The 26,300-nt window shown below is 37.6% G+C and overlaps 1 protein-coding gene across 2 annotated transcripts in view; it reads right to left on the bottom strand.

Moving 5' to 3' along the window:
- TMEM38B (transmembrane protein 38B) overlaps window positions 1–23,075 on the bottom strand; it is a 42,628-nt gene extending 19,553 nt beyond the window's left edge. Inside the window, exons 1-3 of one of the 2 annotated variants that reach the window (XM_032213123.1) lie at window positions 22,861–23,075; window positions 7,934–8,090; window positions 767–951 (exon numbers count right to left, since the gene is read on the bottom strand). In XM_032213123.1, the coding sequence (XP_032069014.1) occupies window positions 767–951; window positions 7,934–8,090; window positions 22,861–22,969 (451 nt within the window). In that variant the 5' untranslated portion in view covers window positions 22,970–23,075. Of the gene's footprint in view, window positions 1–766; window positions 952–7,933; window positions 8,091–22,852 lie in introns of both variants that reach the window. The other variant, XM_032213124.1, reaches the window with a different exon arrangement.
- Between the last annotated feature and the right edge of the window lie 3,225 nt (window positions 23,076–26,300).

The following is a 26,300-nucleotide window of genomic DNA, read 5'->3' as shown; positions in this document are numbered from 1 at the left end:
CACACACAAACACTATCTATCTATCTATATCTATCTATACATACATACATACATACATACATACATACATAAAAAATTTTAATTATATCTTCATTTATATGTTATGCTCACTTTTTGTTGCAATTGTTTTAAAGCACTAAACGTTTACTTTTTAAAAATAGCTAAACCCAGGTAGTATGTTCACATACAAGTTAATTTCACACACAATTACTAGGCAGAACTTTCTGCTGAACATTCGGTTTAAATGCAAAGGCATAACAACAGATATGTGAAAAGGATCTTGGCTTTTAAGTTCTTCAACTTATTTATATTGAGATATAAATGTAAATTAAAATGTATATGAAAAAGATAATAAAAAATTAAGAAAATGGGATTTAATCAAATTAAAAGACATAGAGAAACTATCCAACATTAACTGAAAGGAATATGACCATTCGGGGGGGGGGGGGGAGCAAACTGTAAAGCTGGGTTTGAGATAGAGAAAAACTTGTTTCTACAGGTCAGCAATGTTAACCATTGCAGCAGATTTTATCAAAAGGCACCATAAAACTAACACTGCATCTCTAGACATGTTGATGCTTCCTATAAAAGGAATTTATTTCTAATTAGCAAGTTTTAGAGGGCTGAGAAGCCAAAAATAAATAACCCTGAACAGTTTTGTATGAAGTCAGCCTTTCTTCTCCAAATGGTCCCAGACACTCTCCATAAAAGCAAGTAAAGAACAGCTCAAAAATTAATTTCAGAACAGAGAGGTTTCATGTATTACCTCTGGCCCAACCAACTCCTATCATGATTAGCCAGGCATCTGCAAAGCGTTTATGCGCGTGAACAATTCCACCTGTTATCTTCCACGTTCTTGTCACTTCCTTCATTCCTGCAATCATCAGTCGTATAGGTGGAAAACATAAACAGCGGTAGGCTAGCTCATGTGGGCAGTAAAATATAAGATACCTAAACAATCAGGAGGAAAAGATTCAGTCTCCCAAAGATGTTTAGAGCAAAAACATGCCAACTCTGCAAGCATGAAACAAATTCTCAACTAAGAAACCTTCTTAAACATAAATGATAAGAAATAATAGATGGTATGAGGCTGCAGGCTGCTTAAATATGTATAGTCGGACTTTCAATAAATTTAATTGTCTTAGGATACTCAGCAAGTTAAACATTAATTTAAATATTACTGCTCCTTATAGGCTTTTTAAAAATGTTGGCTTTATTTCTTACTACAGAGTGACTTTTCAAATTTTATGTCTGGGGAAATTATACCTAGTCTTCACATACAATATAGATGCCTTTTAAAAACATTCTTTAATTATGCTGAATAATTTGAGAATGAATATATGTAAACATACACATCCTACTTACATAACTGCAAGACCACATGACCTTACATGCATGTTCTTAAACATAACACTTCAGCCTAACCCCTGTATAGAAAGAATTATGCCAAATACATCTCCAAGTCACACATGGAGTTTGGGACACAAAATTCAAGTACAAATAAGACAAATGGAGAAAAGACATACAATGCTGAATAACAATTTAGTTGAGAGGGAAAGGAACAGCAATTGGAATCCAATATAGAAAACAAAATATCCATTTTTCAGGTGCTGGAATTCACAAAATTCCTTTTATTCCTTACTGAAAAAGGAGTGAAACTATTTTGTACTAGATTGTAAAACAGTTTACCAAACAAAACAAAGCAAAAAACTTAAGTAAATCTGATAAGTCTACGAGTGAAAAGCATACTAGTTCTAAGGAAAAATTCATGGTTGCTTCAGTTGGGAGAAGCTTCAAGAAATAAAGAAACACCACAAATGCTTCAGTTTTTCTCTCAATGCAGAAAGGTTCAGTACATTCAAAATTATAGCAAAATGTTGCAATATCAACTCCTGCCTTTCTAGTATTGAGCTCTGATATGTTTCTTTTAGATGACTTCATGCCATTTCCTCCCGTTTTATATCTCTCCCATCTTCTCCACTAATATTTGTAATCAATAACTTCACTCAGATCTTCTCTGCCTCTACCATACTGTTCTCTGCCAAATCTATACCTTTTTGTTTTGCCCCATTTTGGAATCCATTCTCCTCTAAGTTTGAACTTCCAAATGATCCTGGTATTTGGGCCAACAATAATTCCCTTTTATCCAGGAATAGCATCATCTAATTACATAAACTTTAGATTTTTTTTTCATTTAAAGCAGGGCCCTTTTATGACTTGTGGACTTAAACTTCCACAATTCCTGAGCCAACTCAGGAATCCTGGGAGTTGAAGTCCACAAGTCATATAGCAGTCATAGTTCCCCACTTTTGATTTAAAGCATTAATTGTAAAGATACAACTGAGGCAAGATGCATAAACAAAAAGAAGTAGAGAAAAAAGAAAGAGAAGGAAGATGGTATCAGTTGAGCAAGAAAAAAGCTACCCAACAAGCTACTGACTTTTGGCTCTTTTTCTTCAACTATTATACATTATGGCCAGAAGTTATTTTTTCTTCTCTATTCTCAGTTCCTTTTTCTTTTTTCTTGTGATTTTTAGATTGCAACTTTGAAGGTAGGGCTGCTTTGTAACTATAAGCTGTTGAAAAAAATCTTACAAATACTATATTTCAAATGTCTACCAATCACATCTTTAGTTCAGACACAGATCAACATAAATCCTTCAAATAAATACTCATTTTCAAAGAGTTTCCTACACAGTTTTATGACAATCTGTACTTCTGAAACTGGCAGTATTAATGATTCCAATTCTGTTCTGATTATTAACAAGTATAAACTATACAATGACTTGCAACTCTCTCTCTCACTTAACCAGCTCTGTTCAAGGTCTAATACGGAGTCTCCCCTCCCGTTTTCACCTGCCTATCACAATAACTTTTAAAAATCAGTATTAATGTAGAGTTGCAATCTATACTCCTGTTATAGTTTTTTATTGGAAACTAGCTTTACAGATGGCCTGACATATTCAGTTTTACACTGTGATCTTAAGGAAATTAATATACAAGAACTGTAGATAAAAGAACTATATTTGCTGATTGTGAGGTGAAAGTTCTAAGAATTTACCATTAGATGTCACTTTTGAGTCACGTCATTGAAGAACCTTCAAATGTGGAGGCTTAGGATGGAATTAATATTTTTCACTTGTGCCTTTTAGTGATCTTTCTTGTGCTTTAAAACAGGGGTGGGGAATGATGGCCCTTTTAATGACTTGTGGACTTCAATTCCCACAATTCTGGAAGTTGAAGTCCACAAATCATAAACTACGCATCGTTCCCCACCCCTGCTTTAAAGGAATTGCTCTATGCATGCAGAGAGAACTTGGGAGAAGCATTTGAACCAGCTGCACCAGCCTAGAAAAACACATGGTTCCTTTAACAATGCAAAAAGCTGCCTCTCATGGAGTCCTAAAGCTTTGCATAACTCTGTCTTCTTAAGATAATTACCTATAGGAAGGGAACTAAGACTTTCAACATAATACATAGAAATTAATATTTCAAATATTTATGAAAATCTCTATCTACTTTCTTTTTCTTCTCCTCTTCCTCGTGTTCAAGTGATTACCTCAGTCACTTGATGGAATAATATATGCTAACCTTTATTGTCATTTGGTTTGTATACACAATGGCACACATTAAAAATAATTAAAAGGCATCAATTGGCTTCAACAATGTTTATGGAATCCAAATTGGACTGATTTCTCAATCCACACAAAATCGGTCCAAACCAAAAGTTGCTTCATAGGCCATAATTTTCTAGAGATAATTTATGTCAAGGATCAGCAACATAATGAGGTGAAGGGGATTTTTTAAAATTTTTCATTGATGTTAAAGATACCAAAATGAATTATACAATTCATTTTTTAAAATAGTTTATGAAATCTAATGTACTGTGAGATTTTGTAATATTAGTACAACTCATGGAATCTGGATCAATATTTAACATAAAAACTAGAAATTGGGAGATTCTTGAATGCCATCTAGTGGTGCTAGGCTATTGTGCTAGCAAATACTATGCTATTAATCCTCAAGCTATGTAAAAGAAAAAACATTTTATTATTTTCTGTGGCAGCAGGTTAAATCCCATATAAATGAATCAGGCAACCAAAATGTGAAAATTGCTAACATTCAAGTCAAAGAAAATTAATGCATATGAATTTAGAAAAACTGCTTTGTATGAACCCATACTCAACATGAATATTTTTTCCTTGATAATGATTTGCCTGAATAATGGCATTATCTACAATGAATGTTTGTAACAATGTATCATTTATTCCCTTGCTCATTATATATTTATCCAATTTTTAGACAATCGCTGCTTTCTAAACCTGATCACATCAATCAAAAAAAAGAAAAAGACCCTGACATTAGAGATAAAAATTAGGAAATGAGTTTTTCCATGATAGAATAAAGGGACAAGTCATAAGCCAGTTATCTACCCTGTTTCCTCAAAATTAAGCCCTCCCCGAAAATATTGCAACACAGACACAGCCATGAGGTGACCACGCTCGCCCCCTCCTGCACCTCAAAAATAGTAAGACCTCCCTAAAAATAAGGCCAAGCACTTATTTCGGGGTCAAAAGAAAATAAGACCCTGTGTTATTTCCAGGGAAACATGGTATATTTGTTTCAGCCCACATAATCTTCACTTGTTCTGTTGTGAACATTATGGCCTCCACACTAGAGGGATGTGATGGGATGGTTGCCTTTCAGCTCTCCGTAGAGTTGAAAGTCAGTGTCACATTTAATAGAAACTGAGTAATGTATGTGGAAAGGAATAGAAAGCAGGATTTTGGTCCTACTTCTTACCCTGACATTCTTGTGGAGAGGCAGGGAATGAAGATGTCCATTGCCCTTGGTCTCTTTCTGTTTTCTAAAGTTAGAACATTGTGCATCCTAACCATTTAAGTCTCCAATCAGTAGCCCTATCTACACAAAGGTCATTCTAAGCATAACTTGCAGTATCTACATTCTGGCTTCAGCAACTTGGGATAAATCTCAGCTTATCAATCATTTGTGACAAAACTAGCAACCCACAGATTCAGATTCCAAGTTGTTCTTCTGTTTATGAAAATCGGAAGGAGGCAAATCTGGCAATTTCCATTTTACCTCATTCTTATCACTATCATCATCACCTATAAACATCCCCCAGCATCTCTAGGTAGGCCACAAGAACATACTGAATGTGTATATATGTACACAGATAGCTAAAGAAGAAAATAATTTGAAAACCCCATGGTGTTAGAAGAAACTGTTCACAGAAGGAAACTTCAGAGTTAAGATACATATTTTCCAGAAGAACCTATGCCTGTCAGCCACAAACCATATGGCTTAAGACAAAGCATATTCTCTCCCTGCCAATAAGTGCTAGTCCATATTATTAGGGCTTGAGCTGAGTAGCTTCTGGGGTGAAAGCAAACCGCACTAAATAAAATGTATTCAGCAAAATGCGGGCGGCAAGAAGTTAATTCAGCAGTTTTATGTTGCAGCAACTGCAAAAGGCTGAGATTCAAGCATCCCAACACTATTCAATGCTGCTAATTAGGTTTATTACTTAATGAGAGGCCCTAAAAAGAACAGCATATCTTTTATTTACTGGTAATAGGACATCAGTGTCAATTGCAAAGTAGTCTAAATGCTATTGCTGTGTCTCTTGGTTTGTTAAGAAGTTCACATTGGAGTGTGCATTATTTTTGCTCAGGGTCACTAGCCTCCACACACACACACACATACGCACGCACGTGTGTGTGTGTATACTCTATTCTCTGTGCCTTAAATGTTACATTTCAAGCTGACCAGGGAAAGGCAACTGCCATAAAGGTAACAGATTGTTGGCTTCCATTTATAGTTTAAGAATGGGTGTAGGCAGCCTGACTGACCCAATTTTCAAATATGGAAAGCTAAACACCACTGAGTTTCAATTGGAACTTGCTCCACCTAAGCAGCTTGTAAGAAAAGCATCAATGAACACACTTTAAATTCTAAAATCTAAAACCCTGCTTTTTTGTCCCTAGCATTTTTGCTCTACATTTTGCTCATAGACAGATGTACCCGTCAATCATATGAAACCTTATCTTAAATGACCCATCTCCCATCAGAAACATGAGGCATTTTTAAAGAAAGAAAGTACTGCATTTAAAATACCTTCAGCGCACTTTTTTTAAGGTGAATTATATTGGCAAAACAACGTTGAGTTGCTAGAAATGGAGCAAAGGAAGGAAGGAAACAGGGAGGGTATTGCTGGCATTGGACTGCAGGTAATCCTTGATTTATGACTGTAGTGAAGCCTGCCCATCACTGTCAAAAATCATGACAATTTCATGACCTTCTTTGTGGTGGTCATTAAGCAAATACTGCAGTTGTTAACGTAATTCACTATAGGTACAGTTTTACCAAAAAAAACCAGAACAATTTTTGGCTTTCAGCAAAACTGGCATAAAACACAGTCAAGTGGCTACGGAAGGCTGCAAATGGCCATAAATGCACCCCGTTGCCAGCGCCTGAACTTTGGTCATGTGACCATGGGCCGTGGGCAACTGTCAGAATTTCAAATCTGGGTCATAAGTAGCTCCAAGATAAGTCCACTTAACTTCAAATGGTCAATAAGCAACCAGTCAAAAACTGAGGACTACCCAGGATTGATTAGGGGAGACATGAAAGTAGTGTTCCAATATCTCAGGGGTTGCCACAAAGAAGAGCGACGTCAAAGTATTTTCCAAGGCACCTGAGGGTAGAACAAGAAGCAATGGGTGGAAACTAATCAAGGAGAGAAGCAACTTAGAACTGAGGAGAATTTTCCTGACAGTTAGAACAATTAATCAGTGGGACAGCTTGCCTCCAGAAGTTGTGAATGCCCCAACACTGGAAGTCTTTAAGAAGATGTTGGATAGCCATTTGTCTGAAACGGTATAGGGTTTCCTGCCTAGGCAGGGGGTTGAACTAGAAGACTTCCAAGGTCCCTTCCAACTCTGTTATGGTATTGTATTGATTATGCCATCCCATCAGGATTATTCATGTATTTTATTCATTTATTAACTTAATTTACATTGCCATACAATCACAGGATTATTGGAAGTTCACAAAAATTGCATACATTTGTGCACGCACAAACACACACACATGTACATACATTTCTGATATAAAGACACAGACAGACAGACAGACATAAAAATACTAAGACAATTAAAATCAGATGCAATACAGTAACGGATATTTATCTCCAAAAGCCCTCATGGAAAGCTCTGTCTTTAGCTTTTTCTAGAAGGCAGATAGTGTTGGATTCAAATAAACACCCAACAGGAGACCAATCCAGAGGGACAACCTCATGTAATGCTTCAGTCTCCCTCTCTCCCTCATGATAGTCCTGTGCAAAATTCACAAAATATATTTTCACAATCTTGAGATTAACTATATATAGTTAATTGTTGGTTTTATGTCTGACATTTATCAAATGCTTACTTACCTCAATCAAATGTTAAGTTACTATTACAGATTCCTAATTTCTTTCCTAGAAATGCTTAACAGTTAATTGTTAAATAATGACTAATTAATAGTAGTTAGTACATAATTAATAATTAAATAATTAGTAATCTTTAAATTTAAAAAGTCTAGACAGTTCCTTGTATTTAAAACCAGACATTGTTTAAATTATACACAGATCTCTCTATCAGAAGAAGACTTTTTGTTCTTTCCAACAACAAAAAAAGCTTTTTCTAGGGGGAAAGGGTTTTTTCCCCCTTTCCAATTACTGATAAGAGCTGTAAGCATTTTTATGCAAATTAACTATATTAACAATCATAAAATCCATTGACAGATTTCTTTAAGCAGATGACAACTTTAAAATGAACTCTTTATAGCATGGCTTGAAGCCATATATGCAATAACTTTGAAAATATGTATTAGTTACCAAAAAATACACCATATAATGAAAGTTACTTACCAGACGGATGAGGCAAGAAGAACACCTGTGGTGTTGGCAAGAAATGCAATTGGAGGTTCTGCTAGCATCAGCGAAGATAATATGGATCCACCAAAACAGTAAAGCATAGCACTAAACCAACACGCAAGGGGGCTGTCATATGCGACTTCAACTGCTCCTGAAAACAAAAGAAGATACAAACAGCACTTTATGAGGAATTTTGCTTTTAATTTGCTGCAAAAGGAGAAAAGCCAACAAATGGCTCTTTAAATTCTCTGATCAGCTTACTGCACTATTAGCAATAGCACTTACACTTATATATCGCTTTACAGTCCTCTGTAAGTAGTTTGCAGAATCAGCCTATTCCCCCCCCCCCCCCCCGACAATCTGGGTCCTCATTATACCAACTCAGAAGGATGGAAGGCTGAGTCAACCTTGAGCCAATCAGACTCATACCCCTGGCAGCAAGCAGAGAATTAGCCTGCAATACTGCATTCTGACCATTGTGCCATAATGATCCTGCTATGCAGACCACAGCAGCATGTTCTAAGGAAAATAAGGGGTCTGAGAGGAGGAAGCTCAGGTGAAGAAGCAGAAAAAGGTACCCTTGGATGGAGAGAGCAGGTTGGTAATCAAAGGCATACGAAAGGATGTGATGGTGGAATATTAAAACCCCATAAAATGGCAGAATGGCTTAAGAAAAATGGTGGAAGATATGGTTAGATTCAATAAAGGCAGGGAGAGGATCTGTTTTTAGAACACAACAGTCACAAGCTTCCTGACTTAGTGTATACTATATATCAGGAGTTTTACTGGAGTTTATGTTCCTCCATGAAAGATAGATAGATAGATAGATAGATAGATAGATAGATAGATAGATAGATAGATAGATAGATAGATAGATAGATCGATCCAATAAAAATGGAGTATGATGAAGTTGAACACAATGTGGGAGATATAGTTTACATGAATTTGATCAATGTGGTGGAATCCTTGCTTCAGTTTGCTGCAATTATTATCACAATGCTACTCAGGGGGTGATGGTTGCTAAGAAGGCCAGAGATAGTCAGAATATACAAACAACTTAAGTGTTTCTTAGGCAACTATTACTGAACCAACGTGATCTAGCACTGCCAGAAAGTCATGTTGCAAGGGAAAGAAATCCAATCCCAATTTGTTCTTGAATAAAAACTAACTACTGCAGCATTTGCTGTGGAAATTAACAATAGTACAATTTAGAGGAAAGGGTTTGATAAGCTCTTGATTATTTTGAAGGCAGCAAAAATTTGTGAGGGGACGGACAACTAAGAAACCTGTCTATAGAAAGTATCCACGAACATCTCGATCATCTGTTACAAAGAGTTTGGTCTGGAGAGCTTAGCTTCAGAGGAACACACATTATTTGATTTACTGTTTGAAGGCGTTACCTAATATAATTTGTATTCAAGAGCATAGTAACTGGAAATCTTGGAATTTTAGAATCTCAAATTATGCTGTTGTTCATAAAGACAGAGCACATTGGGGGAGGAGGGCATATTCTCTTGAAGGAAAGTTTAAACAATTCATACTTGATTAATCTGAAATTTCAGAGGGAATTCCTTTGAAGAAATAATATAAATGTTTATAATTCATGTTTCCTGCTTGATATATGATTGAATCATCCATTAATAAATTCAAAGGGATTTTGTTTTATGTGGTGATTTCAATCATCATAATTCTTTATGGGGCAATGGTAACTCAAATAGGGATAGGAATTCCTGGAAAGCTTTAGAGAAAAGTTTGAGTTAATTCTTTTTAAGAAGGGGGGCGGAGCTGCAGCCGGTGCAGCTGGAGCGTGTTTGCAGTAGTGCCTCCCGGTTTTATTTTATCAATTTTTAGTACTCCTACTCGATTCTTTTTTATTTAATTAACATCTTTTGGTGGAGATCACAGCGTAGAACATAATACAAACAAAAACTTTTGTTGCTGCTGAAGAATTAAATAAGGCATGGGAAAAAGAAAGAAACACCATGGCACCAGCCCAGGATCTCTCCCTCAAGTGAAGACAGCAAAACAACCACGAATTGAGGAGCTCTTTGTTGGCAAGAGATCTGTAAGTAAAATTAACCCCCCCCCAGCCCCAACAATCTGGAGAGATTAGAACAGGACCGGCAAAAAGATATGGCAAATCAGCATTTACTAGACTTCTCCGATCTGGTGGAGGGGGAACATAATGAATGCCAGCTCTTATCACAAACAACTAGTCCAACAACTTCCTTTATGGAGTCTAAGTTAAAGACTAAAAAGGCAAAGAACAACCAGATAATTCAGAGTATGGAGAGTTTACCCTGGGAAAATTCAACCGAGTTTATGGCAAAGCAATGCCTTCTCACAGTGCAAATGGTGGTTTCAATATTTGAACAATTAATTGCCATCCAACATGATGTAGAGTCATTGAAAAAAGATTTAGCTGTTTTTCTTCAAATGCAATATCGGGCCCCAAGAACTCCCACTAAAGTTCGGGCAGAAGATTTGATTAACTCCCATTCGCAGGATAAGGATAAGGAAATAGAACAAAGAGCCAGAGAAACAGTTAAAGAGACAGATAAAAGAAGACAGTCCTCTCAAAAAAAACAGCCCCCCCCCCAGACAAGGCATCGAGAGGAAAAGATATCAATAAAGAAGAAATCAGGAAAGAATTCCTCCCTCAATTACAACAATCACATCGCTCGCTACAAACACAAAGGATAGCTTTTAGAATCCATTTGAACAGACTTAATTATGGACTTTGGAATTCCAGAAGTGCAATATTAAATTCCCTAAACCAGCTCCTTCACTGTCATAGGGGCTTGATTGATCTCCATGCTGTGGAGTGGTTACCTGAGGCCCCAAATTGGAAGCGGATCCTTCTGTCTTTCAAACAGCCCACCATACCACAGATGTTATTCAAGATGAAGGCATTTTTAGCCTCCTTCCAAATCTTTCCCATCAAAGTCTTTGGTGAGGAAAGAGTTATCCCGTTAATAACTAACATGCGAGCCTCCAAGGCGAATGACACCACCTCATTTTCAACCTTGGAAAAGAAAGAGAATGATAGTGGGAGTCAACCACTCTTGCCTGGAGAAGAGATACGTAACAGCACAGAAGCTGGCCTCATTAACGCTTTTGGTCTCTCCCAAGGAAAGAACAAGACAATATTTTATTCAAGCTAGAAAATTTAAAGAAATCCTTATTGGTCACAATGGACCCAGCAGAGCCACTTATAGACCTGGTTTCCCCAATAATTGAGCCTCTCACTTCCCTCCCAGAGGACAAGAGATTGCATGAATTCAAGATCATAGAAAATAGAAGCCAAGACCCAAAGGGGGAATTAGAGACCCCAGTAGAGATGTAGATGTTTTCGTCCCTGTGTGAAAATTCCATGACACCTTCATCACCACCAGCTCCAAACCAAGATACTGAGAGTCAACTCACAAAAGAGCCACCATTGCAAAGAACGAAAGATGACCTAATAACGCCTTGCCCTACAACCAGAGAAGAGGCTTCGGAATGGCAAGCTCTGCTAGCTGGTGCTAAAACCTCTTACCCTGAACAAGTTTCTCAAGAGTCTACTTATGACCTAGACGGGTCCTCCCTATTTTTAAAGAAGACCAATTCAGTGTGCGATGACACCTCAATCCATGGTAACAACCAGACAACTTCCCTTTGTATAAATCAAGTTTCCTGATGAGCTCCAAAAGTTGACCCACTCTCCCTTATAACCTGGAATATAGCAGGTTGGTCCGTCCCATCAAAAGACCAACTCTTTTTTGACTATATATCACAATTTGACATCCTCTTCTTGCAGGAAACCTGGGCCTCCACAGAGATTCAGTTATATGGCTATTGGGTCAACTCAATTCCGGCTGTCCCAAGCAAGGTGGGGGGGAGAGCTAAAGGGACATTAGTTAATACATCCTTGCATTTTAAATGTGTACCACTGCCACCTTTCCAGTCATGGGTTGTAACTACATTGCTCTTATTTAAACAGGTGGGTGATTTTGCTTTTCAATATCTATATTCCTCCACTTAATGAGAATAATGTGATTAACAAGATTTGGGACAGCATAGAAGATTTTATTCTTGGCTGTTCAGCCAAATTCCCCAAAGCTGCAATAATTATAGGGGGGGACTTAAATGCTAAGATGGGTCCAAATGATCAAGCATTATATAAGTAGTTTAAGATTCACTATGATGAAAATGTAACACATGAATCTTTGCATGCCAGACAATTTAAAGACCCTAAAGCTAATCGGGCAGGCTTATGTGTAAGACAAATGACTGAACATTTGGATCTGTGTATCCTTAATGGGTCCCCATGGGGCAATTTCCCAGCAGAATATACTTACCGGGGAGCAGGAAGAAAATCCACAGTTGACTACTGGATAATATCATATGACCTCCTGAAGTTCTTACAGAAGATAGAGGTAGACTCGCAATTGGAAAGTGATCATAATACAATACTCCTTACTCTCACATTGCACCAGAATTCTCTAAGGGCAGGCACAGCCTACCCACCCAGGTTAGAAACTCAAAATACCCAGGTAAAAATTAAATGGAATGAGAAAAACGCTAAGGAAGTTACCAAATGGATGTTAGCCCCTGAAACCATAGAGTTACGTACATCTTTACTAAGAAATAACTGTGGGGGATCTTACGTAGAGGGGTTTGAATCCTTAACTGTAAACTTGAATTCGGTTCTCAGTAACAGATCACTAGCTCACCCCAAAATGCTAGTTTCACAAAACAAAAAATGGTTTGCTAGAGATTGCGTTCAACTAAAAAAGATATATAATGAAGAATACAAGAAAAGTAAAGGTGCCCGCTCCGAGGAGCACACTTACTACTTAAAGCAGCTGAAAACACAATATAAGAACCTTCTAAAAGTAAAGAAAAGTGCGGCCCTGAAGGAGTCTTGGCATAGGCTAATTACAGCAGTCAGGACAAAAAATACATCCCTTTTTGGTACATCACCAGGGGACTGGGAAAACCTCCCCTACCCTCTACAAATCAGGTTCCAATTCATGCCTGGGAAGAGTACGTTAGGGAGCTTTATACAGATCCTGACTACGTAACCAAGGAGAGCCAATCTAGTTTGGACCACACTCCTCACTGCCCCCCTGTTACACCCTAAAGGCTAATAAGGCACTCAGAGCTGATAATGTCCTGCCAGAAATAATTAAAAAGAATGCCAGTTGGTGGGCTCCACTTTTAGCATCACTGTTTACATTTATAGACAATACAGGCCATATGCCTAGAGACTGGGGAGTAGCAATTATCATACCAATTTATAAAAAAGGGAATAGAAATGACCCAGGCAACTAGAGACGCATTAGTCTTCTAAGCATTATTAGTAAACTGTATGCCAAACACCTAAATTATAAACTTCAAGATTGGCTAATTTCAGGGGGGATAATCAAAGACGAACAAGCCGGTTTTAGAGAAGGAAGATCGACGGTGGATCATATCTTGTTACTCCACCATTTAGTACAAAAATACACACATAAAAAAAAAATCCTCTCTTTTTGTGGCCTTCCTGGATTTTAAACAGGCCTTCAATTCAATATCCAGGATCACCCTCTGGGAGAAGTTAAAATGCACCACTATCGATAAACGCCTCCTCTTTCTCATACAAAAATTGTATGCCAATTCCACCCTGAAAGTGAGGTGCAATCTCCAAGGGAGTTTAACCGGCTCAGTAAGGGTACAAAAAGGGGTACAGCAGGGTTGCATCCTGTCCCCCTCCCTCTTCAACTTCTATATTAATCCCCTGATTGAGCTTTTACAGAACCCGGATTTCCATCCTCCTAACCTAGCACAACGCAAAGTGCCAATTCTCTTATATGCTGATGACGCCGCTATCATTTCACAAACCCCCATAGGACTGAAGAGAGCAATTAGGGCAACACTCGGCTATTGCAGGCAAAACAAGCTGGTACTTAACTTCGATAAATCAAAATTTTTAGTTTTTGCTAAAAGACCACGCCAATACTCCTGGCAAATAGAAGGATATAGTTTGGAACAGGTTAGAACATTTAGATACCTTGGTGTGGTTTTCCACTCGCTAGGGACATGGAAGGCACACCTGGATCAAACATTGCAAGTAGCCATTAGGTCCTCAAATGCAATCAAACATTTCTTTTATACAGGTGGAGGTCAGTTAGTACCTGCTGCCTTAAACCTTTTTGAGGCCAAAACATTGGCACAAATTCTTTACGGGGCACAAACAGGAATCCTTGCAAAGAGAGACTTGTTAGAAACCATTCAAACAAAATTCCTGCGAGCCATCTTAGCTGCTCCCAATGGAACTCCAAATGCCCAGTTAAGAATTGAGACAGGCATGCCTCAAATTCAAGTAAGAGCCTGGAAGATGATGATCATTTATTGGCTTAAAGTGCATTTCTTTCCAGAGGGACTGTCCCCACTAGTGTTGACTGACAATTTCCCTTCCCCCTGGAAACAAGCAATTGATCATAAGCTAGGCTCTTATGGGCTTTCACCATTATTCTTAATGTCCCTAGGCTTTGAGCAAGCAAAGCAAGTAGTAATCAATAGAATGAGGGACATGGAGTTCCAAGAAGAATAGCAATAATATAATAGCAATAACAGTAGACTTATATACTGCTTCATAGGCCTTTCAGGCCTCTCTAAGCGGTTTACAGAGTCAGCATATTGCCCCCAACAACAATCCGGGTCCTCATTTTACCCACCTCGGAAGGGTGGAAGGCTGAGTCAACCCTGAGCCGGTGAGATTTGAACCGCTGAACTGCTGATCTAGCAGTCAGCCTGCAGTGCTGCATTTAACCACTGCGCCACCTTGGCTCATCAATACGTTGCCTTTCCACAGTAGGGACAGAATCAAACAGGGTGTGTGGGAATCGGCAAGATATCTAAATGGCCTGATCTCTCCAAAACAAAGAATAGCTTTCTTCAGAGCCAGATTTAACATTCTTCCTTCAGCACTCCTCCAGGGCAGGTATAAGAGAACACCTATAGCCGAACGTATTTGTATATGTGGTAAAGGAGAAGTGGAAGATAATTCATATGTACTATTACACTGCGAGCTATACAGAGCTTGTAGGTCTGCATATATTTTCCCCTTATTAGAGAGATTGCCAGGGAGGGCAGACAATTTTTATCTAGGCTTTCTCCTCCAGGACACTAACCCGGTTACCACATATGCAGTGGCAAAGTTCTGTGCTGCTGCAATGTCCATAAGGAAAAAATTGGCTATAGTACCATCTTGTACCAATTATCTGGACATACCTTTAACAATCTTTGGACCATAATGTTATTATCCACTTTTAATGTAAATACTTTTAATTATATTTTAATGTTAGTATTTTTAATATAGTGTAAAGACAAATGTATATTGCTGGTCTTTGACCGTAATAAAGATCTTACTTACTTTTAAGAATGGAACCCCCCACTCAGTTTGATTTGTTTATGAATAAATTTTCTTCTTTAGATTAAACTGTTTCCAGATGTATCCTGTCTTATTGTGGCTGGGAAGTTCTCCAAGTTGATAATACAGGAAGTGATCATTTCCCCATTTATTTCTTATAGACAGGTGGGATTTTACTGATTAGGCAGAGGTAGTCCTTTTGTGGATTTGACAAACACAAATGGGTTTCTTCAGACAAAACTATGTAAATTCTGTTGGATTTATGGTGAGAAGAATGACTCAGAGGAATTTCAAAATATTTATACTCTGTGATATAGTTACTGCAACTGATCAGGCTATGGCTAATCAAATCTAAAAAAGAAAAATCAGTTGGCTACATGATAGGTTGCTGAATGTGCTAAATCTACATGAGTAGATTAACATTTTCAATGTATTTAGTTGCTGATGTTAACAATCAAGAAAAGAACACTATAAAGACAGAACTATATTGAGTACAATAAGGTAGGAAAGTTCAGTGCAGTAAAAAATGAAATGAAGACATCTTAAAGATAAAGGTAAAGTTCTCCTTGCACAAATGTGCTAGTTGTTCCCAACTCTAGGAGGCGGTACTCATCTCTGTTTCAAAGCCGAAAAGCCAGCGCTGTCCGAAGACATCTCCGTGGTCATGTGGCTGGCATGACTAAATGTCAAAGGTGCACGGAACATTGTTACCTTCCCACCAAAGATGGTTCCTATTTTTCTACCTGCATTTTTATATGCTTTCGAACTGCTAGGTTGGCAGAAGCTGGGACAAGTAACAGGAGCTCACTCCATTACATGGTGTTAGGGATTCGAACCACCAAACTGCTGACCTATCTGATTGACAAGCTCAGCATCTTAGCCACTGAGCCACCTTATGTAAATCTTAGATATTAGCAAAGTGAAATGGAGTGGAATTAGACACTCTCAGTTATGCTGTTTAATATATATAGTACTCCATTTACAACAATTGGGACCAGAATCTCATTCACTGAGCAAAGCGATTGTTAAGTGATGTGTCATGAGACCAATTTGTTCGACAACTACAATCCTGGCTCTCCTGACTGTGGGAGATTAGCAACTGCACAGGGTATTAAGCCTAGTGCAGGGGAGAGGGTTTAGATCTCCCAGGTATGGTGGGGCAAGGAGGGAACCCAGGCTTCTAAGTACACTCACAAGACCCAGGCCCTTTCCCCAATGGGGAAAACAATCATATGAATGATGGTGTTTGCTAATATTTTTTGCCAGATTTGAGGTCCATTCCTCCAACATGCTGAAAAAATTCACCATTGCGCTGAAAAAAATAGGCTTTAAATCTGGCTAAATTGTTAGCAAATGTCATTGTTCTAGAACAGTTGTGAATATATTGAAATTCCATATAACAAAGAGGTCTACAACCAAGATCTTAGTAGATGATTTTCTATTTATAAAAACCTTTGAAGATGAAGTCAGATCAATTATTAGTTATTATTAAGTTGTTATCCTTGAGAAAAAGCAGTTTAACTTCCTGATCTTCTAGACAGCTGAGTAAGACTCCTAGTGACCTCATTGGAAGAAGCACAGCCAAAATTTCCTCACCCCTTTGGAACACTCTACAGGTTGGGAATAGGATCAAAACACTTCCATTTCCATTCTTATAAACTGTGCAAACTCCAAAGCAAAATTTGCTGCAATTTAAGAGCACAATCCCAAGTGCCATTTTAGAGAAGATGAAATATTTTTTTGTATTTTGGAAAGAAACTACTACTCTGGATTTAAAATTCAGAAATGTACAGGTGTATTCACTTTCAGTCTTTGAATTGTCTATTTATGTAATGAAAAGACTAATCAGTATAATCCCACGTCAAACATTGATCTGTTATTTTTACATATCTAATATATATATATATATATATATATTTAGAGTTACAACCCCCGGTATGCCCAAATATGGGAGGAAGATCACTACTTCCATTCTCTGTCTTTCGGCTCGTCACAAGAGACCATCCAGACAGAAACCCAATATTTTTACTGTTGCCTTTTTGTTACATTTGTTGTATTTATGCTGATAAATAAATAAAGGGAGACTAGTATAGATCTATTTCAAGCTATTTAGCTCTCATCAGCTAGCCATACCCTTACTGGGGATCAAACCTGTGCTGTATTGCATCTTAGGCAGATGTGTTAACCACTAAGCCACAGAGTTCGACTCCTTATCAGCCAAGCCAGGGTGAAAGGTATCTATTTAGAGTTACACCCTACCTTTCACCCTGGCTTGGCTGATAAGGAGTCGAACTCTGTGGCTTAGTGGTTAACACATCTGCCTAAGATGCAATACAGCACAGGTTCGATCCCCAGTAAGGGTATGGCTAGCTGATGAGAGCTAAATAGCTTGAAATAGATCTATACTAGTCTCCCTTTATTTATTTATCAGCACAAACACACACACACACACATACATACATACATACACACACACACATATATATACATATACACACACACACACATACATGCATATGTTTTGTCTCACTGGGATTTTGTTCTTTTTTGGTTAAGTCGTATTTTATACACACTCACTCACTCACACATCCTACATGAGCTAGTGTGGTATAGTAGTAGTTAAGGTAAAGTGTTAGAAGACAGAAGACCATGAATTCTAGATTTATTTTAGACCTGGAAATCAACTGGTCAACTTTGGGAAAGTCATATTTAGTTAAGACTAAAAAGTCATAAATCCTTTATTTACAATTAGTACTGGCCACTATGATAGATTACGGTCCACAACGTGACCATAATCTTGAATGAAGGTTGTTCTATTATTTGATTGAGGTGGTGGATTTTATACACACCCAGTGTTGTTTTTAATAAATTATAGTAATATGAATAATTTAAACATGAAGAAATTGCATACAAGATTCCATAAAAACTAGCATGTTACTACAGATCATCCCTAGCTTTGATGTGTGTACTCTATACCCTCCATATGTGAGAATTTATAACTCCCAATAATCCCAGCAATTGCCATAATGGCTGGGAAAACCAAGAGTTGCAATCCATGCAGCTGAATGTTTTACAGGGAAAAACAACTTGTTTTCTAACAACTTGTTTTTTAGTAACTTTCAATAGATTAATGATGCTTATTTCCTTTAACTGCTTCTCTTTCATTATAAAGTTAGCTAAGGGTCACTGAATTGGCTCACAATCAAGATCAATCCGCAATAAAAACAAAAGAAATAATGGAATAAATTATTCTTATTCTGTTAACAAATAATAATAATACCTTCAAGGCTTTTCAAAAATTACAAAATAAATATAATTTATCAAAAACAGCCAAAAAGCTAGCTAGTTCTTACCCTGTTTATAAATTGTTAAATTCTGTTTAATCCCAATGCTTTAGCTGTCTATGAAATATAAGGAATTTGAATGTTTGAATGTTTCATAGAGACAAAGCCAACAGTTCAATATTATTTTTTAAAACTTGCAACAACAAAATTGAATAATATGCACAAAAACTGCGTAAGTACATTTGCCTATTACAAAATCAACATCTTGCACAAAAATGTCTTATTTAAATAAATATCATATATGATTTATTGTATGATTTTAAAATCTGGTTGATTCAGCAAAAACAAATTCAGTCTTTAAAAATTTGATTGTCAGCCTTTTATGTTGGAGATGTAATAAATAGCAGGAATATTAGTGCAAATGCTCTTGACATCTCTCCTATATTATCTTGAGATAATAATAATCAGGTTCTTTATTGATTTTTATTATTATTGATAAACCAGATCACTGAGAGGATATTATAGTTTAGACAACTTAATGTTGCTAAATTACTTTTCTAAAAACTGAAAATTTTATATTTATGAAAAGCTTTAGATTTGTGCCTGGAGACCCCTTTCTTAAAAGCCCCTAAATGCAGAGAAATAAAACTACATTTACATTTTTGCAATTTATTAGGGATGGATCTCTACCAGCTGCCAATAAATTTATGTGTAACAGTGCTGGGATGGCTTCCAGAGAGACAGTTTTTATCTTTTCTTTCTAAAATAATTTTCTATCAATTTGGAAAAAGTAATGTTAGAAAATGAAACAGAAGATAGAAGTGTACTGTTCCCTTGCAAAATTTTGTTCATGCCATTGGGCAACTTGGGAGCACTTTAGAACTTGAAATGGAGAGGCCACTGAACATTATTTTACACAATAATTACATTAGCATAAAAACAGCATCCACAACAGATGGCAATTCCTGAATCTTTAAAATTCAGTTTATATTTTATTGCTCAGATAGCTTAGTGCCCACGTCAGAACTGTATTCATAAAACTAAGAACTGTAATTTTTTAAGATTTTTTTTCCTGCCTTCATTTTTATAACTAACTCAAGGTAGTGAACATACTTAATACTTCTCCTCCTCCTATTTTCTACATAACAACAACCCTGTGAATATGAGTTGGGCTGAGAGAATGACTGGCCCAAAATCATCCAGCTGGCTTTCATGCCTAAAATGGACATTAAAATGTCACATTAGTATTATAAGTTTAAGTTACTAGTAAAACAATTGTTACTTTTTATATCCTTGCAGCCTTAGATATTATAGTTTTAAATTTTAAAATAAAAATAATAGGTGGTGAAATAGAAATAATTGATTTTTTTGCTGTATTTTTCAATTCTATGTGTGATTGATATCTTTAAGAACATTTTACTTACTTGTTAGGTTTAAACGTAGCAAACCCTAACCCAGATAATTATTTCTAAAAATCATCTCTTCCGATCAGAAGTTCGAACTTTAGTGGGAGGAGGGGAGGAAGAACATTATATATAGCAGTCTGAACCCATCACTCCCAAATATTCCCATATCCCTGCTAACACTAGACACACAAACAACCCCCAATTCTTACGTTTTTATTTATCTGATCACATCAGATTCCACTTTCCAAATATTGTCTTTGAAAGAAGTGTCACTCATGCTGAAATGAGCAAGCTCACAATCTCAAAGAAAGAATGGAATGGAAGAGGGAAAAAAGAATAAGCTCAATTGTTCAAAACAACAAAAGGTATGATGATAAGATAAATAGATGGATGGGTGGATGGATGGATGGATGGATGGATGGATAGTGTGTGTGTGTGTGTGTTCATTTCTCTTTTCAGGATCTGTGGTGGCATTTTTCTCACCTAAATTTACTCTGAATTTATAGCTGAACTTTGAGCTCCAGTCCATAATGACAAGAAGTGAGTCACTAAAGGGTCCCAGCTTAGGTGGCCAAGGGACAGAAATAGGAATAGGATAGATAATTTCAAGAGAAGCAAACTCAATTTAGATGGATTATAACAGAAGACTGGTGTATATTTGTGTACACGCACTATTGCACTATCGATTTACATTTCATTTAGTGACCATTTTAAGTTACAATGGCATTGAAAAAAGTGACTTATGACCGTTTTTCACACTTAACGACTGTTGTAGCATCTGCATGCTCATGTGATAAAAATTTGGATTTTTGGCAACTGGCTCGTATTTATCACGATTGCAGGCTTCTGGGATCATGTGGTCACCTACTGCGGCTTTCTGACAAGGAAAGTCAACGGAGAAGGCAAGAAAGGTCGTAAAATGGGGCAAAATTCACTTAACAAATGTCTCGCTTAGCAAAAAAAAATTGGGCACAATTATGATGATAAGTCAAGGACTACCTGTATTATAGCAGTGCTGACAACCAAATTCCAAGAATCATTGGTCTTTCCTAAATATTGCAATTTCTGCCTTGTTTCCCCTTCTACAAGAGAACATGTATTTATTTTAGTAAACAAATTTACATACTGCTCAAGTTAGACATAGATGATTCTGAGTGGCTTACAACATTTAAAAATTCATTACATAATAAAACCTATTAACCACCACCACCACCCAGCCCATGGCAGCAACAACACAACAAATCAGTCAGTTCCATCTCTGTTCACAAAATGTTTTTAGGGCCCTTCCAAAATGCAACAAGGTGGGGGCCAACTGTACCTGGGTGGGGGGTGCACATATGCATCCAGAACAATACAGCTAGTTTCGACTTACAATTGTTTGTTTAGACACTGAAAAAGTGACATGATAGATTTTTACACTTACGACCGTTGAAGCATCTCCCATGGTCACATGATCAAAATTCAAAAGCTTGGCAACTGACTCATATTTATGACGGTTGCAGTGTCCTGTGGTCATGTAAATCATCTTTTACCATCCTCTGACAAGCAAAGTCAATGGGGAAGCCAGATTCGCTTAACAACAGTGTTACTAACTTAACTACAGTGATTTGCTGAACAGCTGTTGCAAGAGAGCTATGGTAAAATGGAACAAATTCAATTAACAACTGTCTCGCTTAACAACAGAAATGTTGGGCTTAATTGTGGTCCTAAGCTTGGGACTTGGGACTGTAAAGGACAACAAAAATGAGTCAAATCAGAGCAAATATATTTACCTGTTTTAGAGATGAAGCAGGCAAATGTATGGCTAGTCATATGAAATAACTCCCTCAAGTTTGCTATCTTCTGATATTACACAGTTACCTTGTCATTCTGGTAAAAAAAATGAAGCTAATACTCTGCATGCATTAAAAATAGAAAATTATCTCATAGATTAGTTCCTAGTGGATGTTACATAAAAAGAACTCCACTGGGTTGGCCAAAAATCTCCCTTGCCCAATATTCTGCTTCTAAAAGGAGCACCAAGTACCTCTAGTAAGCCATTTACTTTATACTGAACTTACACAAGTTAATTTTCACCTAACACTTTCAGCTAATCGTTGTAGATCTTCTAATCCTTCTTTTTTAAAAACATTCAAATAAACAGTTAATACTTTGCAAAGTCTATGTGACGTTTTGTTATCAAGAAAACATGACATTGTACAATAAAATAAAATCCTTCCAGCTAAGCCACTAACAAGGCATTAAAGATTTTTTTCCCATCAAATGTGTATGAAATTATCTATGATCCAAATACTTTGCCTGTATTGCTTTCATAATATTACTGAGATCCTTTCAACATCAAAAATATTTATTTTCTAAAGCTGTTGAAACGTTTTAAAAAATTGAGTACAGTATTAATGCGCTTTATAAAGAATGTTTTATTAGAATTTTATTAGAATTATAATTTGAACCTTTGTAAAACTGCAAAAGTTTCGAATACCCAAAGGGGGGGTTTCTACGTGATTGTTCATCAAGAAATCTCATGGAGTTCAATTTCATACATTTAATTTTGCTGGGTAGAGGTAAAAATAGCCATTTGTGTCAATCCTAATAAGCAATCTTCCAAATACCCAAAATAGGAAGTTTAATTTTATCTGGAAAATGTGTTATAACCTAAGCTTCAGCATAAGCTAGTAGTCTTCATATGAAACAAGGATGAGTTGTAAGCCCTTTGGTCGCACTTTAGGAATGCTTGTTGACTTTGAACATGCTCAGGAGCTGTAGTTGCTCCTTCCGGAATCTCTAGGACTAAAACCAAGTTTGGTACTCCAGACCTCGGCCTACTTACTCACTCACCCCGCTGCTCCTTCAGAGACATGATGGAAGCGGCGTAATGCGCTAAATCAAAGAAGGGAAACATGGGCAAACGAGCGAAGCGCAGCGGCAAATCCCCCAAGAGCTCCATCGCGACAGATCCTGATACGCATGCGCCAATCCTGCCAAGCGGCGAGCGAAAACTCGAAGGTAAGAATTGCTCGGGAAGGGGACGGGACCAATTTCACATAAGGCAGAGTTAGAGGGGACTCTAACGCCCTCCCCGTTCTTTCACGGCCTATAGCCGCGCGGGAGAATGTGACTATGGAAAATTAAAACTCCGCCCCATCTTCGCTCTTAGGCCAAACCGCTCTCAGAAGGCAGGGCGGAAGAAAGGAACTCGCGCCCACGAGCCGAGGAATGATTGGTTCGGCTTGAATCTAACGTCATCCAGGACTAGAAGGATATTGGCTGAGCTTTGTAAGGCGGGCCGAGAACACAGAATTGTCGATGGGTAGTAGTTTGTCGGTAGCAGGAGCGCACATTTTGGGCTGTGCTACAGTAATCGGTGGAAGCTCGTCTCCTTGAGATCCCTGAGAAGCAACAACAGTAGTTACTAACCGCCGGGTGTAGGTTCAGCCTATCACCGTCTTGGAAATTAAGTGAATATCTAAAATTCTAGATAAAGACAGCGAAAGTTATAATAACAACCGTACTTAACACTATATAAGAGGGACGCAGTGGCTAAAACGCTGACCTTGTCGATCAGAAAGGTCGACAGTTCGAATCCCTAGCACCATAACACATTGAGCTCCTGTTACTTGTCCCAGCTTCTGCCAACGTAGCAGTTAGAAAGCATGTAAAAAATGCAAGTAGAAAAATAGGGGCCACTTTGGTGGGAAGGTAGCAGCATTCCGTGCGCCTTTGGCTTTAGTCAGATCCACTTTGAAACATGAGCACCGCCCCTTGGAGTTGGGAACGACTAGTACATGTGTGAAGGCAACCTTTACCTTTAACACTATATAAAAAGGTCCCTCCCTATACAGGGCATTATAGACTTCTATCAACCTATTTTCCAAAACACCAGAAGGCAAGACAAGAAACAATGAACAGAAACTAATCAAAGAGAGAACCTAGAACTAAGGAGAAATTTCCTAACAGAGAACCATAAACATTTGGAACTGCTTGCCTTCAGAAGCTGTGGATCACTGGAGGCTTTTAAGAAGAGACCAGACAACCACTTGCCTGGAATAGTATAAGGGTCTCCTGCTTGCACAGGGGGTTATACTAGATGACCTCAAGGTCCCTTTCCAACTCTGTTACAGGTAGTCATTGAGCTACAACCAAAACTGAGCCCAAAATTTATGTTGCTAAGTGAAACATTTGTTTTGCCCCATTTTACGACTTACCACATTTGTTAAGTGAATCAGTGCAGCAGTTAAATTAGTAACAATTGTTCAGTGAATCTGGCTTCCCCATTGACTTTGCTTGTCAGAAGGCCGCAAAAGCTGATCAAATGACCCCAGGATACTGCAATTGTCATAAATATGAGATAGTTGTCAAGCATCTGGATTTTAATCAGGTGACAGTAGGGATGCTGTGAAAAACAATCATAAGTAACTTTTTTCAGTGATGTAACTTTGAATGGTCACTAAATGATCTGTTGTAAGCCGAGGATTACCTGAACTAGTTTGATGCCTTTTGGGGATTCTGGGCTACAACTCACAGACAATTGATATCTGTCCTGTAACCTGTTCTGCTGGTATTTTCAGTGCAGTGCGTAAAGGTTCATTCTGCTCTGCAAAGTGCTACTTGAGTCCACTCTTTCCAAGACACAGCAGAGCATTGAATAAAGTCATTATTTTAGTGACTGAATTAGTGTTGCCTTTTGGCAACTGCCTGAACAAGTCCCTGCAGGGTGTTTAAAGCAAAATATCTGAAGGCAGTGGTTTGCCACTGCCTCCTTCCTAGGGCTGAGAGAGGGACTGTCAGCCTCTGCTTTGCTGCTGCTTCGGCTGTCATTGAAACGGGGAGGGGGGGCATGGTATCTGGGAGGGGAATCATTATGTGCTGGAGGAAGTTTCTAGACACTGTTCTGACCACCTTACTGCGCATGTGGAAGAAGGGAGTTTCCTGCCAAGGCCAACTGTCCAGCATTCCATCCTGATGAGGATTTTTGAAGTTATCTCCCACCTGACAGTTGGGTGCATTATAATTGGACTATGAACAGGGGTGCCAAGGGGAGGGGATTGAATTGTGCTTGATATTATCCGCTTTCACGCCTAATTAACCAAACTCAGCTTTGCTTTGCAACTGTTCATTTATAATTAGTAAAAGTACACTTGATTTCAATTCAAATGGAGTCGAGTGGTTTCTTTCCTGATTACTGAATGAAGTCAATGCTGACAGGGACTGGAGCAAGGTTACCCAGCGGGCTTTTTGTTTAAGATAGGACTAGAACTCAGGGTTTTTAGCTTGGAACTTCGACTACTTATTTATTTAGTTTGTCAAGCATGTAAAAGATAATGGCTATAAGTATAAACATAAGTATGAACACAGTAAATGAGTACAAATAACTACTATACTAGTTTTTGTGCCTAAAGCAGAACTTGAACTCAGTACAAGATTTAGCCTGGTGTTTCAACCACAAGTTCAAAATGGCTCTCATGAGTAAAGGGTTAAGTGCCTAAAATGTGATGTGCAAACCAACTCTCAACATGCTGGCTCAAATACAAGCTGCCTGGTAGAGCTTTCACCTAGTTAGAAGCTGGCTGGCTGAAACAACAAAGAGGATGTGCTACAGTTCTTTATTCCTTCAGAAGCCCCTTTTTACTCAGTTTTTCAAACCCATAGCTATTAGCTGGAGATATCCCTAGCTTTATAATAAATATCATTCATAACTGAGCTCTCAGAGTACAAATAGAACATAAAAATAGATCATTATAAATGATACGTCACCTTTATTTTTGTCGCTTCAGTAATACTATATTGTGTATGCACTGAACCCCTAATCAGAAACAAAGTATATGTAGATACAACATAATTTATTGTCGAAATGAACAATTGAAATTTAGAATCTGAGTGCTTCCAGAACAATCTCTTAAAACGCTTAAATAGCAGTTGGCAATAGCATAATAACATTTTGTATACATATATTTAAATTTCTATTTCTGCATAAAAATGAAACTACTTTAAGATATGAAATCTAATAAAATATTGGTCAATTACATAAATACCCATTAACGTAGAAAATACTGCAAGTCAAATGTTACGTTTGTAATTAGAGGAGAGTCTCTTAATTTTCATGAGCACTGATTATAGGTCATTTGAAAGATTCCTCTGTAATCAGTTTGATTAATTATAGTTATTTTTACCCACCAATGTTAAACAGGATTCTTTATTTCCCCTTCTATTGGATAAGTTGTGATGCCAGCCCAACCCATAACTCAAAAGTATATCTTGAATAATTATGTGAGACATTA

Source organism: Thamnophis elegans, chromosome 3 (genome assembly GCF_009769535.1).
Source record: "Thamnophis elegans isolate rThaEle1 chromosome 3, rThaEle1.pri, whole genome shotgun sequence".
NCBI classification, from domain to species: domain Eukaryota; kingdom Metazoa; phylum Chordata; class Lepidosauria; order Squamata; family Colubridae; genus Thamnophis; species Thamnophis elegans.
Note: the sequence above shows the minus strand (reverse complement) of the source record. Positions and strands in the feature narration are given on the sequence as shown.